At 39.4% G+C, this 15,415-nt stretch overlaps 1 protein-coding gene, 1 long non-coding RNA gene and 1 other non-coding gene across 3 annotated transcripts; 2 read left to right on the top strand and 1 right to left on the bottom strand.

Moving 5' to 3' along the window:
* Positions 1–960: 960 nt before the first annotated feature.
* On the bottom strand, positions 961–2,946 carry LOC149402132 (uncharacterized). Its single transcript, XM_089608247.1, has one exon. The coding sequence runs from the start codon at positions 2,944–2,946 to the stop codon at positions 961–963; it is 1,986 nt and encodes a 661-aa protein (XP_089464373.1).
* LOC149402133 (small nucleolar RNA R71) lies at positions 2,435–2,538 on the top strand. Its single transcript, XR_016296249.1, has one exon. It is a non-coding gene; the product is annotated as a small nucleolar RNA R71 (small nucleolar RNA).
* Positions 2,947–13,749: 10,803 nt separating the features above from the next.
* LOC149402131 (uncharacterized) lies at positions 13,750–15,213 on the top strand. The gene is made up of 2 exons (XR_016296079.1): positions 13,750–13,947; positions 14,359–15,213. It is a non-coding gene; the product is annotated as an uncharacterized LOC149402131 (long non-coding RNA).
* The last annotated feature ends 202 nt before the right edge of the window (positions 15,214–15,415 follow it).

Genomic DNA, 15,415 nt, shown 5'->3' with positions numbered 1-15,415 from the left:
GGCATGTAAATGTGGTCTTCTCCTGATCCTCTGGTGCAATCGTGATCTGGTTATAACCGGAATAGCCATCTAGAAAACAATAGTACATGTGCCCTGCGAGACGGTCGAGCATCTGGTCGATGAAGGGGAGTGGGAAGTGGTCTTTACGAGTGGCGTTGTTGAGCTTGCGGTAGTCCATGCAAATTCTGTACCCGGTCACCGTCCGAGTAGAAATGAGCTCGTTGTTTTCGTTTCTCACCACCGTCATTCCGCCTTTCTTCAGAACGCATTGAACCGGACTTACCCATGCACTGTCGGAGATAGGGTAAATGACCCCGACGTCGAGCCACTTCAGGATCTCCTTTCTGACGACCTCCTTCATTGCCGGATTTAGGCGTCTTTGGTGCTCCACTGAGGGACGATGCCCGTCCTCCAAGAGTATGCAGTGAACGCAATAGGAGGGGCTGATCCATTTTATGTCCAAGAGTGTCCACTCGATCGCCCCCTTGTGCTTGCGTAGCGCCATGAGCATCTTTTCTTCTTCTCCCTTGGTGAGATGATTCAAGATGATCACCGGAAGGGTCGAGTTTCCGCCTAAGTAGCGGTAGCGGAGATGTGCTGGTAATTCTTTTAGCTCGAGCTTTGGGGGCTGTTGAATGGACGGAGGCACTCGAGGTTGGCTCTCCCCCAAACTCTCGATCGAGTTACGTCGATATGGCATGGCTGCGTTCATGTACTCCACGTGCTCTAAAGCTTCACATTCATCAAACTCGTTAGTGAAACCGATAGAGTTTAGCAAACTTACCTCGAGAGGGTCCTCGGATCGGTGAGAGAAGTTGACGATGATGGAGTTACACACGTCGATCCAGAAACATCGTCGCTCGCCCTCGGGTATTTTATAGCGTGGAACACGTTGAACACCACTTCTTCGTTTTGCACCCTCAATTTTAGCTCTCCTTTCTGGATGTCGATGAGAGCTCCTCATGTGGCGAGGAACGGCCGCCCTAGGATAATTGGGACGTCGCGGTCTTCCTCCATGTCGAGCACCACGAAGTCGGCGGGGAAGATGAACTTGTCAACTTTGACCAAGAGATCCTCGATCACTCCTCGTGGGTATACGATAGACCTGTCCGCCATCTGGAGCGTGATTCGGGTCGGCTTCACCTCTCCGATGCCGAGCTTCTTGAAAATAGAATACGGCATCAAGTTGATGCTCGCTCCCAGGTCGCATAGTGCTCGCTCAAAGAAGGTGTTCCCGATAGCACACGGGACGGTGAAACTCCCTGGATCCTTCATCTTCACTGGCAACTTCCTCTGAATGATGGCAGAGCACTCTTCAGTGAGAGTGATCGTGCTACAATCCTCTATCTTCCTCTTTTTCGAGAGGATGTCCTTCAGGAACTTGGCGTACGTCGGCATTTGCTCCAGAGCGTCAGCAAACAGGATATTTATCTGAAGCTGCTTGAATACCTCGAGGAACTTGCTGAACTGATGGTCGAGTTTCCCTTCTTTCTGCCTATGAGGAAACGGCAGCTTTAGTGTGCTTGTTGGAGTTGGGGCGTTTTCCGGAGGTGGCGTGGCTTGGTTCATCGATACGGGGGACTCGTCTTTCTCCACCTTCTCTTTCTTCTTGTCGGAGTTGTCGATCACTTGTCCGCTTCTGAGTGTAATGGCGTTGACTTGTGACCTGGGGTTGATGTCGGTGTTGCTCGGAAGTGTTCCATAAGGTCGTAAGTTTACCGCGGTTGACAGTTGCCCCATTTGCGTCTCGAGATTTAGGATATATGCCGATTGATTCGAAAGAGACGTCTTCGTTTCGTGCATGAACTCGGTGGTGGAGTTTATGAAGGCGGTTGTTGACGTGGCCAAGTTGGCGATGAGCTCCTCTAGGTTGGTCTCGCCCTTGTACGCCCGAAATGGAGGAGCTTGGTATGGTGGTGGTCGGGGCTGATTCTGTGGTGGACGAGGCTGGGCTTGAGGCGCGGGTTGCATCAGCATGTTGTTTTGGGGGCCTCTCCATCCCCCATTCTGGTAGTTGTTCCTTGGGCCTTGATTGTAGTTGTTCCGGGGCGGCTTGTTGTTGATGAAGTTGGCATGTTGGCCGTTGTCCCCATAAGCGCACTCGTCGCTATTGTGCTGACCGTTGCACCAGAAACAAACCTCGGGGGTGTGCACAGCTTGAACGGAGGCCTTCTGTCCCACGACTGACTTTGTGAGATCCGCCACCTGTGCCGCCAGTGCCTTCATCAGTTCCATCTCGGGAGTGATCGGCATATTCTTCAAGATGCGCCGCTCGGACGGGCATTGATCGTTGTTGTACGCCAGCTCCTCGAGAATGCTGTGAGCTTCCTCATCCGTCTTCTGAAAAAACGACCCTCCAGCGGCCATGTTGACCAGAGTGCGAGATGATGGTGAGAGACAGCCATAAAAAATCTGCACCATCATCCACCCTTGGATGCCATGATTGGGGCACCTCCGCTCTAATTCCTTGAAGCGCCCCCATGCTTCGAATAATGACTCCTCGTCGTACTGGGCAAACGAGTGGATCTCGTTGCGTCTCTTGTGCATCTTCTCGAACGGGAAGAACTTTGAGATGAATTTGATGCGCAAGTCGGCCCATGTGGTGGTGGAACCCGGCGGGAGGGAGTTTAGCCACGTCTTGGCTCGGTCCCGTAGTGAGAATGGGAAGAGACGGAGGCGGATGGCTTCGTCGGACACGTTGTGAAGCTTGAACGTGTTTGCGATCTTGACGAAGTTTGTCAGATGGTCTTGCGGGTCTTCGGTAGGTGATCCAGAGAATTGATTCGCTTGGACCATATGTATTATGTCGGTCTTGATTTCGAAATTCTGGTTACCCGCAAGGGCCGAGAGAGCGATTGCCGATTGCGCGGCGTCGACTGGTGGTAACCCATATTGAAATAGGGTCTTAGGCTCTTCGTTTGCCGCGTTGTTCGCTCTATCTTCCATTGCTCGTTCCTTTAATTGCTTTCTGTTCGTCTTGCAGAATTTTTTGATCTCAAGATTTAGTGGAACGAGGTTTGATGTTCCCTCACTCCGCATGCACCTTCAAAACAAAGAGAATGACACACAAAGTTAGGAAACGCGTAACTAAATCAAATGGCTAAGCAGATTATTTTTCGACGCTATTGTAAAAAGTCCCCGGCAACGGCGCCAAAAACTTGTTGCGATATTTTTATAACTAGCACGCAAGTGGACGTATCGCACAAGTGATAATGTTACGTAAGTAACGGATATCGATCCTACAGAGACTAGTTATTTTAGCGACGTTAAACAACCTAAAGCAAATTGATTTCACAGATTTGTTGATGGATGTGATTACAAAAATAGCAAATGAATTAACGTAAAAATAAACGAGAAATAAACACGAGATAACAAATAAAAGAAAACTACGGGGTTACGATTTCACCGGGTAACACAACATCGGGGTTTTGGGAACGAACAATTACAACTATTCCTATGTAAGCTAATCTCATTCTCTCAATAATATTCCATAGCCTCTCTCGAGTGATCTAGCGAACCTATGCAATTGTCGGATTACTTATCCTCTCGGCTTCTAATCCTATTAAAGCAACCACATGCACTAAACACGAGAATTCTAACGATTACACAATCGTCTAAGCCGTCAAGCAACCTAAAACAATGTGATGAATGAAAACGAGCACGAGTATTTACTCTCTCTCAAGTAGCTAAAAACTCCAATTAAACAATTCTAAAGGTGATCAAGTTAAAGAATGCGTTAAGAACACTTCCACACAAGCAAACATATTCATGAAACAGTTAATAACTAATCAAACCCCAACGAAACCCCTAATCTACATCTAACCCCGACTACATCGTAACCCCGTTAAAGACTTAGCCTTTAACGGTGTTCATGACCATGATCAAAACAAAGAGAGTGATTAAAAGCAATAGAACTAGATTAGAATGAAGAAGAGAACTCATGATTATCACGTGATAGGAATTCAAAAACACATTAAGCAATTAAGAACAGAAAATAGATAGAAGGAAGAAGAAAAACTATCAATGGAGTTCCGGCTGATCGGGTTTTGTCAATTCCGTTGATAAGCTTTCTCTCCTTGGCAAAAGCTCTCCAAAATAATCATAAAAATAAAGCGTAACCTAAAAATAGAGGCTGAGTTATGTTTTATAGTGGTTTAGGTCGAATTACAATTTTGGACTGATCTGGGCCTTAAAAAACGATCCAACGGCTAGGATTACATCAAAATCCGACTTTATTTTCGTCAGGATTCGTCGTCTCGCGGCGCGCCATCCATCCTCGCGGCGCGAGGTTTCCTTATACGTCTCGTCGCGGCGCGAGATCACTGCGAGAAGATCTTGGAACTTTTTGTGCTCGTGAAAATACGGGGGTCGCGACGCGAGATATTATGGTCGCGGCGCGAGATTTCGTGATCGCTGAGGTCGCGCCGCGAGGTCTTGCGCACCAGCCTCCAAATCTTCATTTTCATCATTTTGACTTCAAATTCATCGCTTTTACTTCCGTTACAGCTACTTTTCCTCCATGTTGACCTGAAATTCACTATACTCACACTAAAACCATCAAAAACACTTGAGAACGCGCTAAATCCAAGTCAAATGAGAGCGGATTCGTACGTAACATGCGCACTCATCAGGTGGGTGTTTTTTAAATGCTGAGACCAAGGACAGCAGAGACAGAATTTTTCACTCTCCTCGAGACACAGACGAGCAAATGTCTGTATCCCATAGACGTCGAGGGAGAAGACGCGACAGAGCCGCGAAATGTCGATGAAGAAATAGATCGAGTCGCGACTGTTGCAGACGATGTCATCGTCGGAGACTCCGACGACGAACACGTGTCAGACACTCCACATGTTGGTCTTGGTAGTCCGACCACTCCCGGAATGGGATCGAGGTCCACACCGACCACTCCCGCAGTGGGATCGAGGCCCACACCGACCCATCGCGCTGACATTCCCGAGCCCTTTGTCCTAACACGGGAAATGTGTGAAGAAATGCGAGTCTCCCAAGAACAACTGCTGCAATCACAACGGATGGTCTTACACGCTCTTAGCACGAACGGGCGTAGAATTGAGCGAATCAGGCGAGACCAGGTTAGATTTAAATCAAGTTATGTTTAAGTTTTAATTTCATTTTAGAGTTAAGTTTAAATATAATTTAACGTTTTAAAGTTAAGTTTAAATTTCATTTTAGTTTATATTTAATTTAACGTTTTAGAGTTAAGTTTAAATTTAATTTAACGTTTTAGAGTTAAGTTTAAATTTCATTTTAAATATAATTTAACATTTAAGAGTTATGTTTAAATATAATTTAACGTTTTAAAGTTAAGTTTAAATTTCATTTTAGTGTATATTTAATTTAACGTTTTAGAGTTAAGTTTAAATTTAATTTAACGTTTTAGAATTAAGTTTAAATTTCATTTTAAATATAATTTAACATTTAAGAGTTAAGTTTAAATATAATTTAACATTTTAGAGTTAAATTTAGTGACATATTTTTTTACTTTGACATGCAGCTTGATATGTGGACGAGGATTAACATTTTGTTCGAGGAACAAACGGGTTTGCCTGGGGGTGAGATTCCCACGACCCAAGCTGATGGTCGTCGTAAACGCCGGACCCCTTCTCATTCTCCTCCTCCTCCGCCTCATCCTCCTCCTCCTCATCCTCCTCCGCCGACGGCTGGTCAAAAGCCGGCTTCTTCATCGCACGAGCCATCTTATTCGCATCGCGAGTCGTCGAAGCGGTCGGAGAACAGGCCGGTGACTTCGCCGAGCTTGTCGACATCTTCGTCGAGTCCTCGTAGAGATGACGTTCCGGACAAGCAACGCCCATTCACGACTCCGCTTAAAAGGAAAAGCGACAAGGCACGGCTTACCCCGCCACGTCCAGATCGGCAAGTGAGACATAAGTCGTCGCGTTGGGCCGATTTCACTGATTCGACGAGGCCCAAGTATTCAGAGAAGCCGATCCCGAAGTTCAAGCCGTTGAAGGATGCGAGGCTAAAGGAGTTTAATAATTTCGTGAAGTGGTTGCGGGCAAAGAAGTGGGACGGCAAATTCATGAATTCTACTCGCCTGAAGACGTGTGACGGAGACATGACTTTCTTCGACACGATGTTGACAGAAACAAAATGGCTACATGATTCGGTACGTTATTTATTATATTTCGCATTCCCTTTTAATTTAAAGTAACGCTATATGTTTGTTATTTCTCAGCATATTGATGCTATAATTCACATGATTCGGGCTCGCCAACGAGCTCTCGAGGGATATCGGCAAGACGTCCGTATCATGGATTGTCGGTGGGTCCAGCACGTGTACGGCCGATTCACAAAGGAAGAAGCAAACATCAAGAAGGCCATCGAGTTGGGGGCAGAGCCCGAACCCGTGGACTGGGACATGAGGGCAACTATTACCCCGATGACTGGGTATAGGGACACCGATATTTTGCCTTGGGATGGTGCTCGTGAGATCCTGTTTGTCGTGAACTTCAAGAACCTTCATTGGTTCACATTTCGGATCGACATCGAGGCCTGGACCATTACCGTCCTCGATTGCCAAAAGGATCATATGCAGTCGCCGATTAATCAAAAGGACTTCACGGAGATGATGGAGGTACGTAAAATGTTATGTTATTCACAATTATTACCTTTATTTTAGGTTAATTAAATTATAAGGGTTACTTAACATTGTTAAAATGTTTATTATTCAGACTTGGACTCGAGCATTTGCTAGGATTGTGGCCATAGGTGGTTTCTTCAAGAACCATAGCCACTCTTACCGGGAGAATGAGCGCGGTGAAATTAAGTTCACATACCCGACATGGCTAGTCGATCAAACTGTCCAACAATGTGCATACAGGTAAACATGTTTACATTTTTTGTACAAGTTATTTTAAAAATGTTTTTTTTTACTAGTTAATTGAACTTTTTTTTGACAAGTTTGTTTTTATTGACAAGTTATTTTAGAAGTTTGTTTTTTTTTTTACAAGTTATGTTATTCAACTTTTTTTGAAAAGTTATTTTACAAGTTTGTTTGTTTTTTTTACAAGATTTGTACAAGTTACTTTTTTTGACAAGTTATTTTAAAACTAGTTAATTGAACTTTTTTTTAACAAGTTTTAAACAAGTTTGTTTTTATTGACAAGTTATTTTAGAAGTTTGTTTTTTTTTTTTTACAAGTTATGTTATTCAACTTTTTTTGAAAAGTTATTTTACAAGTTTGTTTATTTTTTTTACAAGATTTGTACAAGTTACTTTTTTTTACAAGTTATTTTAAAACTAGTTAATTTAACTTTTTTTAAACAAGTTTGTTTTTATTGACAAGTTATTTTAGAAGTTTGTTTTTTTACAAGTTATGTTATTCAACTTTTTTTGAAAAGTTATTTTACAAGTTTGTTTATTTTTTTTTACAAGATTTGTACAAGTTACTTTTTTTGACAAGTTATTTTAAAACTAGTTAATTGAACTTTTTTTTAACAAGTTTGTTTTTATTGACAAATTATTTTACAAGTTTGTTTACTTTTTTGACAATATTTTTTGACAAGTTTGTTTTTATTTTACAAATTTATTTAGACACGTTTTTTTGACAAGTTTAACAAATTCTTTTTGTGTTGTAGCGGTGATTGCGGGATGTTCGCAGTGAAGTATGTCGAGCACATAGTACTGAACGAATCATTTGACACTCTTCAAAGTGTCAATATGAGAACGTTTAGGAAGAAATGGTGCGTGGACTTATTCTACAACCACCTTATCCCGTGATTTTGTATTTTCGGATGTTTTTTTAAATCTTTTTGGTTTTGTATGTAAATAGTACCTTATAAACATATTATCGAGATGGTTTGTTGACTATTGACTTTGACCCGCCATTCATTTTTTATTTTATTTTTTACAACTTGGTAATATTAAGAAATAGACATTTCTTCTCCAAATCATCATTCCCTATACAAAGACTAGATAAATATTTAATGAATGCCCTTCACACACCAAACAAAAAAAAAACCATCACAAATTTCACACAAAAACAAAAAAAAAGGTTTAGAACTCGTTTTGGATACACACATAAAAATAAACGTTAAAGTTTTAAACTTAAAAATAAAAATAACACCACGTCTAAAGTTTTAATCCCTCCAAGTGCATGTTTTTCTGTTATATCCCCTACCACCACATTTCCCGCATTTTCGCTGGATAACAATCTTTTCGCCTTGAGATGGGTATCGATTAATCCTTCTTCTTCCTTGTTTACTTTTCTTCGGTCGACCGGCTTGCTTCTTTTCAACGGGTTCCGAAACTTTCATGTTTTTTTTATCTCATCCGGGACATCCCATTGATCTTCATTGCCAACCGGATATATGGCTTCCTTGTACATTTCAATCCACGTCTCCTTCAAATAAAAGTCACTGTATAACGAGTACATGTCCACGCTTCGATGTTGGGCTGCTGCGATGGAATGCTCGCACAGGATATTCAATTGTTGTGGTAGTCCGCAAGTGCATGTCTTCGCCATAAGGTCTACATCGAAATCACCTCTTGCATCTTTGACATGACATTCATATAGACCAAGCCCGTACGCATTGACGAACTGTGCCTTATTATTTAGCTGTGCGAGATCATTTTGCCACGTTGGTGTCAATTTTGTGTTCAACTTGTGCGCTATCTCTTCTCGTTCGAAAAACCAAGTTTGGAGTGTGAATCGAATAAACTCGAGCAATGTCGTAATGGGAAACGTCCTAGCATTCCTTGTTTTGTTGTTGAAGCTTTCTGCATTGTTGCTCGTCATTAGGATTGTTCCGGTGTACCCCGCACGTACCCTATTAGCTTTCTCTTTGGATCTCCAAGCTTTCAGATAAGATATGTTCACACCCCATCTTGTCTTCACTTCTTCTCTGACGTTATGCGCCGAATACTCCGCCATAGAGTTAATTGAGTACTTGTCCTTAATTACGTGACCGATGACCCATGGTGCAGCTCCTCGATGGCCCTCTGTTCGAACAACACGCGTACATGAGTGTTTACCCTTGTACGACGTAATCTCCCACATCTCAAACCACTGCACGACACCCCTCAACCTCCATGTGCATTTCTCGTCTTTGCATAGAACATACCATCTCTTTTTCGAAGAAGATTTCACTCTAAGTTCGAAATTATTTTTCAACGATTATAGGAGGATATGTTTCTTCAATTCAAGTTTGTTTTCAAACTGCTGCCCAATATATATTTCTTCTGAGCTAGCTGTTAATTTCAAAGGTTAGTTAAACAATAACTTAACATATTATACTTGAAAATTTAAATCCACTTAAATTACCTGTAGAAGAATGACTTGGATAATGACTCGGTTCTTCCTTCACAACATCATCGGCGGTGAACTCGGGTGCTTTCCATGAATAAGGAACGATAGGTGATCTGATCGTCGGAGGCTCACGCTGACATTGACCCGATGATTCACAATGACCCGTTGGTACTGTAAACGTTTCCAAAACTCTTCATATTCTTATGGATTGGCGAATTCTTCAAATTCTTCACCTCTACCATTGTTATCTCCATCATATCCGTCACTATTCTCTTCATCACCTTCACCACATTCGTATTCATCACCTTCGCCACCTTCGTATTCATCACCATCGTCACTATTGTGTCCATCATATTCGTCACTGTTGTGATTACAATCTCTATCACGCCTGTATACTTCATCACCATTTTCGGCACCCTTGTACTTGTTAAACAAGTCATCGTCACAGCCATCGTCTTTTTTTTCAATTATAGGATCATTTTGTCGATCCTCGATAACAAGAGTATTCCGTCTCTTCTTCGGTTCATTGCGAGACACCCTTCCAACTTCCACATCTTTCCCTTTACATACTCCTCGATACGCAATAGGCGCAATGATCTGTTTCGGTATCAAACTTACACAAAGTGGAAATCTATTACGATATTTGTGCTTCATAAAATGCGAAACATCACCATTGTCCTTCAATACGGAAGGACCCAGCGGAATTGTACCGACTATGTATGGGACTTCGAGTTTTAAGTCGAACGCAAATCTGTCAAACTCGAACTTCTCGTATAAAAAATCTACTAACTCCGTGTACGTTAACTCTTTTGGAACTACGAATGCACGCGTATCTGCATTGGTGAACATCCATTGGTGTCCTTCATTCTCCCAAGTGTCGTTAACCATGACAAAAACTGCAAAAAACAGTCAAACTATGCAAAATTAGCTTATCTATCGTACATCATCGTACAACATCGTACAGCATCGTATAACATCGTACAGCATCGTACAGAATCGTACAGCTCGTACATCGTACAGCATCGTACAGACAGTAATTTTTTTTCTTCTAAATTTCATCGTACAAAAAAGTTAAATCTCATATTACCATATCGTATACCATCGTACAAAAAGGTTAAAACTCAGATTTTGGACTATGTTTACAGATCTGATCAATTTTTATTGCTACATTCTATCATATACAATCATAAACTTTGTAAAAATGATTAAGTTAGTAATCTTACCCATGATTCTTTTGAAACCCGCTTAAGTAGGGAGGATTTGAGTGTGATTGAGATGATAAAAATGAAGAGTGAGAGATGTATAGGGTTCAGAGGGGTATTTTTGTCCGATTTTGGGTCAAAAGTCTATTTTTAGATATTTTTCAAAATTAAGGTCTAATCTTGATATTTAATCAATTATTAAGCTCAATTAATGAAATTTCTCTAACCATTCCTCCCTCAAAAAAAAAAAAATTGCAACCTAACCATTAACAACAGTAAAAAATAAATAAATAAAAAAAATTATTCGCTCAAAAAAAAAAAATTAACTACCACAACACTCATGATTACTATCTCATGTTCTCAGAGTACTAAAAAAAAGTAAAAATAAAAAAACAATTAATCAATCCGATATAATAAAATAAAATAAAAATAATTTATATTTCACATTTCATATAATTAGTTATTTTTATCAGCTTATAAAAATTTATAGTGGTTAATTTTAATACATAACGAATATTATACGGGTAGACAAATATATTATAATGGTTAATTTTGTTGCTCATTCCACACAAATTATGTAAATGATATTAAGAAGATACACAATAATGGATTAAGAAGATTAAAGTCTGTCTTCTTTAGGGTTCTTCGGGAACTGTTCTGAATTTATCGAAGTTTTTCATGGCGTTCAATATCGCTTTCGAACGGGCTTCCACCACCATTTGTGGTTTCTTCCTTGTGCCAATGCTCTTGATTTTTGTTGAGCTATGGGTCGCGATTTTCTCCATTCACAAATCAAATAATAGAAAAAGATCTTGGAGAGTACGTGAACTATGGGTTTCGTCGCATCCAATGTTAAAAAAAACTAACTTTAATGACTGAAGTTTTTTTTTACTATTGGGAACACCTTTGGATGCGATGCGACTAGTCGCATCCAATTTTTTATTGGATGCGACTTTTGTATATGACTAGTCGCATCAATACTCGTCCAAAGCAAAAAGTCCTATTTGTAGCAGTATACGACACTATGGGTTCAGGTCAAAGACATCAAATTGCGGTGGAGCAGAATGTTAATAAATTGGCCATGTTTCTCCCCATTATCCTCAATGTTGCGGGTGTTTTCGACAAATCAGGATATTCAATACAAAAGTTATCTTAAATATAAGATTAACTACTATGACAACATGCCACAACAGCCAAACGGGAAAGTTTTTACTATTTTAATATCAATAATTTTTAATATAACAAATTTAAATACAAATGTTATGCTCCTTTGGTTTCACTATGGCATGTTTGTGATCAAGGGATCAAAATTCTTGGCACATAAATATTCCTTTGTCTGAGTTAAAAACAAGAGGATATGAATATGTGAAGGCAAATTACAATCGATCTATAGTGGCATGGATCACTAAAAATTGCTCACAGATGCAATTTAGAATATAATAATTTATGTGTTATTATCACTCTAATCTCTTTTTTCGTAATTATCTATAAGATTGTGTGCATTTATCTTGGCAGTTGATATTGCTTGAGTTTTGTATGCATTGATCTTGGCAATTGATACTATTTTAGTTTTGTATTGATCATATTTGTACATATTTCTGTTTAATTCCGGTTGAATTCATATTTGATCATTTTTCTAAGTAGTCTAGGTGTTATCTACTTCGACCTTCGGTAAATTTTAGGGTCACTCCACTAAAATAATTGCAAATACCCTCGGCCTAAAACATGAACATTAACCAAAAAATAGGAAGCCCTTAAACATAAAGAACAATACGACCAAAATTGGTCTAAGATTCGTCTTAAATAGGCCTAGTCTTAAACATAAACACTTTAATTTTTTGTGGCAAGTTACGAATCTCTTCTCGGGATAGATTGGTTCAAGATTTCCTCTCAACCAAATGTATGCCACAATGATAATAGTTATGAGCTTCCCTCGTCTTCGTCGAAGGAGAATGAATGCAAGATGACCAACGATGGCTCACAAGCGAGAATGACGAGTATTTGTCTACCATTCTTTTGAGAACAATCCACGTCAGGTTGTAATATACCCATGCTGAAAAAGAGTCATCATACAGATCATGAATATTTGATTTACAAATTGAGCTAATTTTTACAAATCACATTTTGACCTAAATATGAAATATGTGAGCCGTGAGTTGGGTTTCAAAGCTCTAACCTTTTCGAATAGAAGAACGGTAGCGCTGGAGACATGATGAGATGACGCGATGCACGCGATTGGAAGAGAGAAGATGGTCGGACAAGGAGAAGCAAGAACTTTGTGTTCTGCGACTTGCGATGAATAGACCACGATCTGAACTGGAAGTTTTCCGGCGTGATCTCTTGCGTGAATGCAAAAGAAGATATATATATATATATATATATATATATATATATATATATCAGTAACAAAGGAAAACTAAATGAAAAATATTGAAAAAAAACAATGAGGGAAAATAGTTGATGGTAATTTGGTAACAAAATATTATCTCTCTTACATAACATATGCTTATAAAAACGTTTAATTTTGAATTTTCGTTGAAATTGAGAAGGTAAATTCAAATTGTTAATATAGATGTCAAAATCCCAAATGGGAAATAAAAAATTACAATAACAAAATGTTCCTTGATACACTAGTAAAAACCTTCAGCCCGCTAGCACACTTGGTATCATACTTTCTTATTTATTTTTGTTTTAATTTATTCCATATTATTTGAAATGATATATTAATTATAGATACCGGAGGAACCGGGAGAAAACTGAACGGTATACCGATTTTCGGCAGCGGTATGAACAAAATTGCTAGATATCGGGGAAACCGTCGGTTAACAGCAGAAATCCGGATCAGTTACCAAAACCTCGAAAACCAGGTCAATTTTTTAAATTAAAAAAAATTGGGCCAATTTTTTAAATTTTTAAAAATTTCAATCAATGATCGTGGACCAACTTTTGAAAATTTGTAATTTTAAGCTCATGATCGTGGGTGTTAAATAATAGAGGATTGATTGCTATTATGGATGTGTTGAATTGTAGAACTTGATGTATTATAATAAAGATGTTGTAGATTATTTAAAATTTTATTTTCTGTATAAAAACATTTTTTTTATAATGATGTGTTCATCGGATATCTTTAGATAAATCCGGTATTTGTCGATAAATCACATTGTAACGATAATTTTATCAGTATAGTTTATCTCGACCCTCACTGCCTGACTCTGGTTAACTAAACCATTGGTATTTTTTAACGGGGCAAAATCTGAGTACCAATATTTCGATCCTATATGTAGCGGCGCATAGCTATAGGAATAGACTAGGACAGAGAAGCGGGAAATCATTTACTTACTTCAGCTCTCTCTCTCTCTCTAAAAAAAAAAAGGTTCTCTTCCATTTTGCTCTGTGTTTGTTTCGTTAGGGTTTCTGGACTCATCACTTACATGGGCTCCGAGGGATCGCGTGTCGTCGGTGAGCTTTCCTGGTTAAAGGATCTCGATTCTGCCGTTTTATTTTCTTTCAACCATTGAATTTTCTGCTCTTGAATGTTTGGTTTGTTCGGATTTGACAGTTTCTTCTACTTCTCTTTGTTTTGAGATGTTCTATAGCTTTCGGAATTCGTCATTTTTTTTCTTAGGTTTGTCCCTGATTGGCTGTATGACTAAAAATTGCACTTAAAATATTGTTTCTGAATGACTGATCTTGTGTTGTTTTTCTATCTGGGTAAAAAGAAATGCTTTGATACTAAGTGCCAGATGAGTTGAGACTTGTAAATTGGTTATGGATTTTCTATAATTGATACCATTTTTTTCTATCGTTTGTAAGAATTAGTGTACTTAATTTTTTTTTTTTTTTTTTCAATTGTCTTTGTGTGTTCACTAGATAGCGGTGACACGAACTCTGAGTCATCATTAGAAACTGCCTCGACAGCAATGTCGTGCATCACTTCCTCGTCGATACTCGATCCGCACTACGAGCAATATCTTCCCGGCGGCCGCCTGAATCCCAACGGTATTTTTCCACGTCCTCCAAAACCTGGTCTTTATATGGCTTCTCTAGCAATAAATGATAGGACCAAAAACTTGGTACTCGAAAGATTTCTTGAATGGGCTGGGAGACCTGATACACAACAATACTTTTTCCGACTTGATTGGACCGAGGTGATACGACGGATCATATCCGAGGGACAAGGCGCCTTTATTGCAAATATGTTGACAGGATTTCCGCTTTTTATTCAACATCAGTCTGATTTAGATGAGTACGCGGATAGGGTTTCTGGTGCTATCAATGGTCGTCGCTCGGACAGAACTTTTGTAAACAATGGTTTCCGAGAATTTATTCGGTTGGAGTATCCCGAGTCATACGACTAAAGGAGAAGCAATGAGGGGAGATGGATTTTCTGTAATGCCATTACATTATTTTCGGTCAATATTTTTTTTCCTTTCTTTGAATTTGAATGGTTGATGCCATACTCTATCGAGGCTGTTTAGTCGTGCATTATTGAGACTGTTTCTAATTGCGGCAAGTGACTGAGCTTAACCCGATTTTAATTTCTTTCTTCTATACCTCTAGTGAAAATAGCTGCATAAATACATTGGCCTTTTAATGATAGAAAATTCCTGTATAGTTGTACTGTCAAGCCAATTTGTGTGCAATTCCTGGCGCAATACAGCTCGTTTAAAAGAAAAGCTGGTGTTAGTAAATACTAAATCATAGATTTTGTTTTTATTTTTCTTATTCTGTCTTATGGAGTGAGCTTGATTCCAAACTCCCTCCTCATTGCTACTAATTATTTACCTAGTTGAATGTCCGCAACTTTATCATCTACGATGGGAATTCGTTTTAGAAAACAAATAAAAAAAACGTCAGTCTTTCAATTTATCATAATCATATTAACTTATGATATACCTACAGTATTGAACTTTTTTTTAAAGAACTG

The sequence above is a fragment of the Urtica dioica genome, chromosome 3 (genome assembly GCF_054948205.1).
Source record: "Urtica dioica subsp. dioica isolate 48M chromosome 3, U.dioica_male_clone48M_v1_H2, whole genome shotgun sequence".
Taxonomy (NCBI): Eukaryota; Viridiplantae; Streptophyta; class Magnoliopsida; order Rosales; family Urticaceae; genus Urtica; species Urtica dioica.
This window is presented reverse-complemented; position numbering and strand designations above follow the sequence as displayed.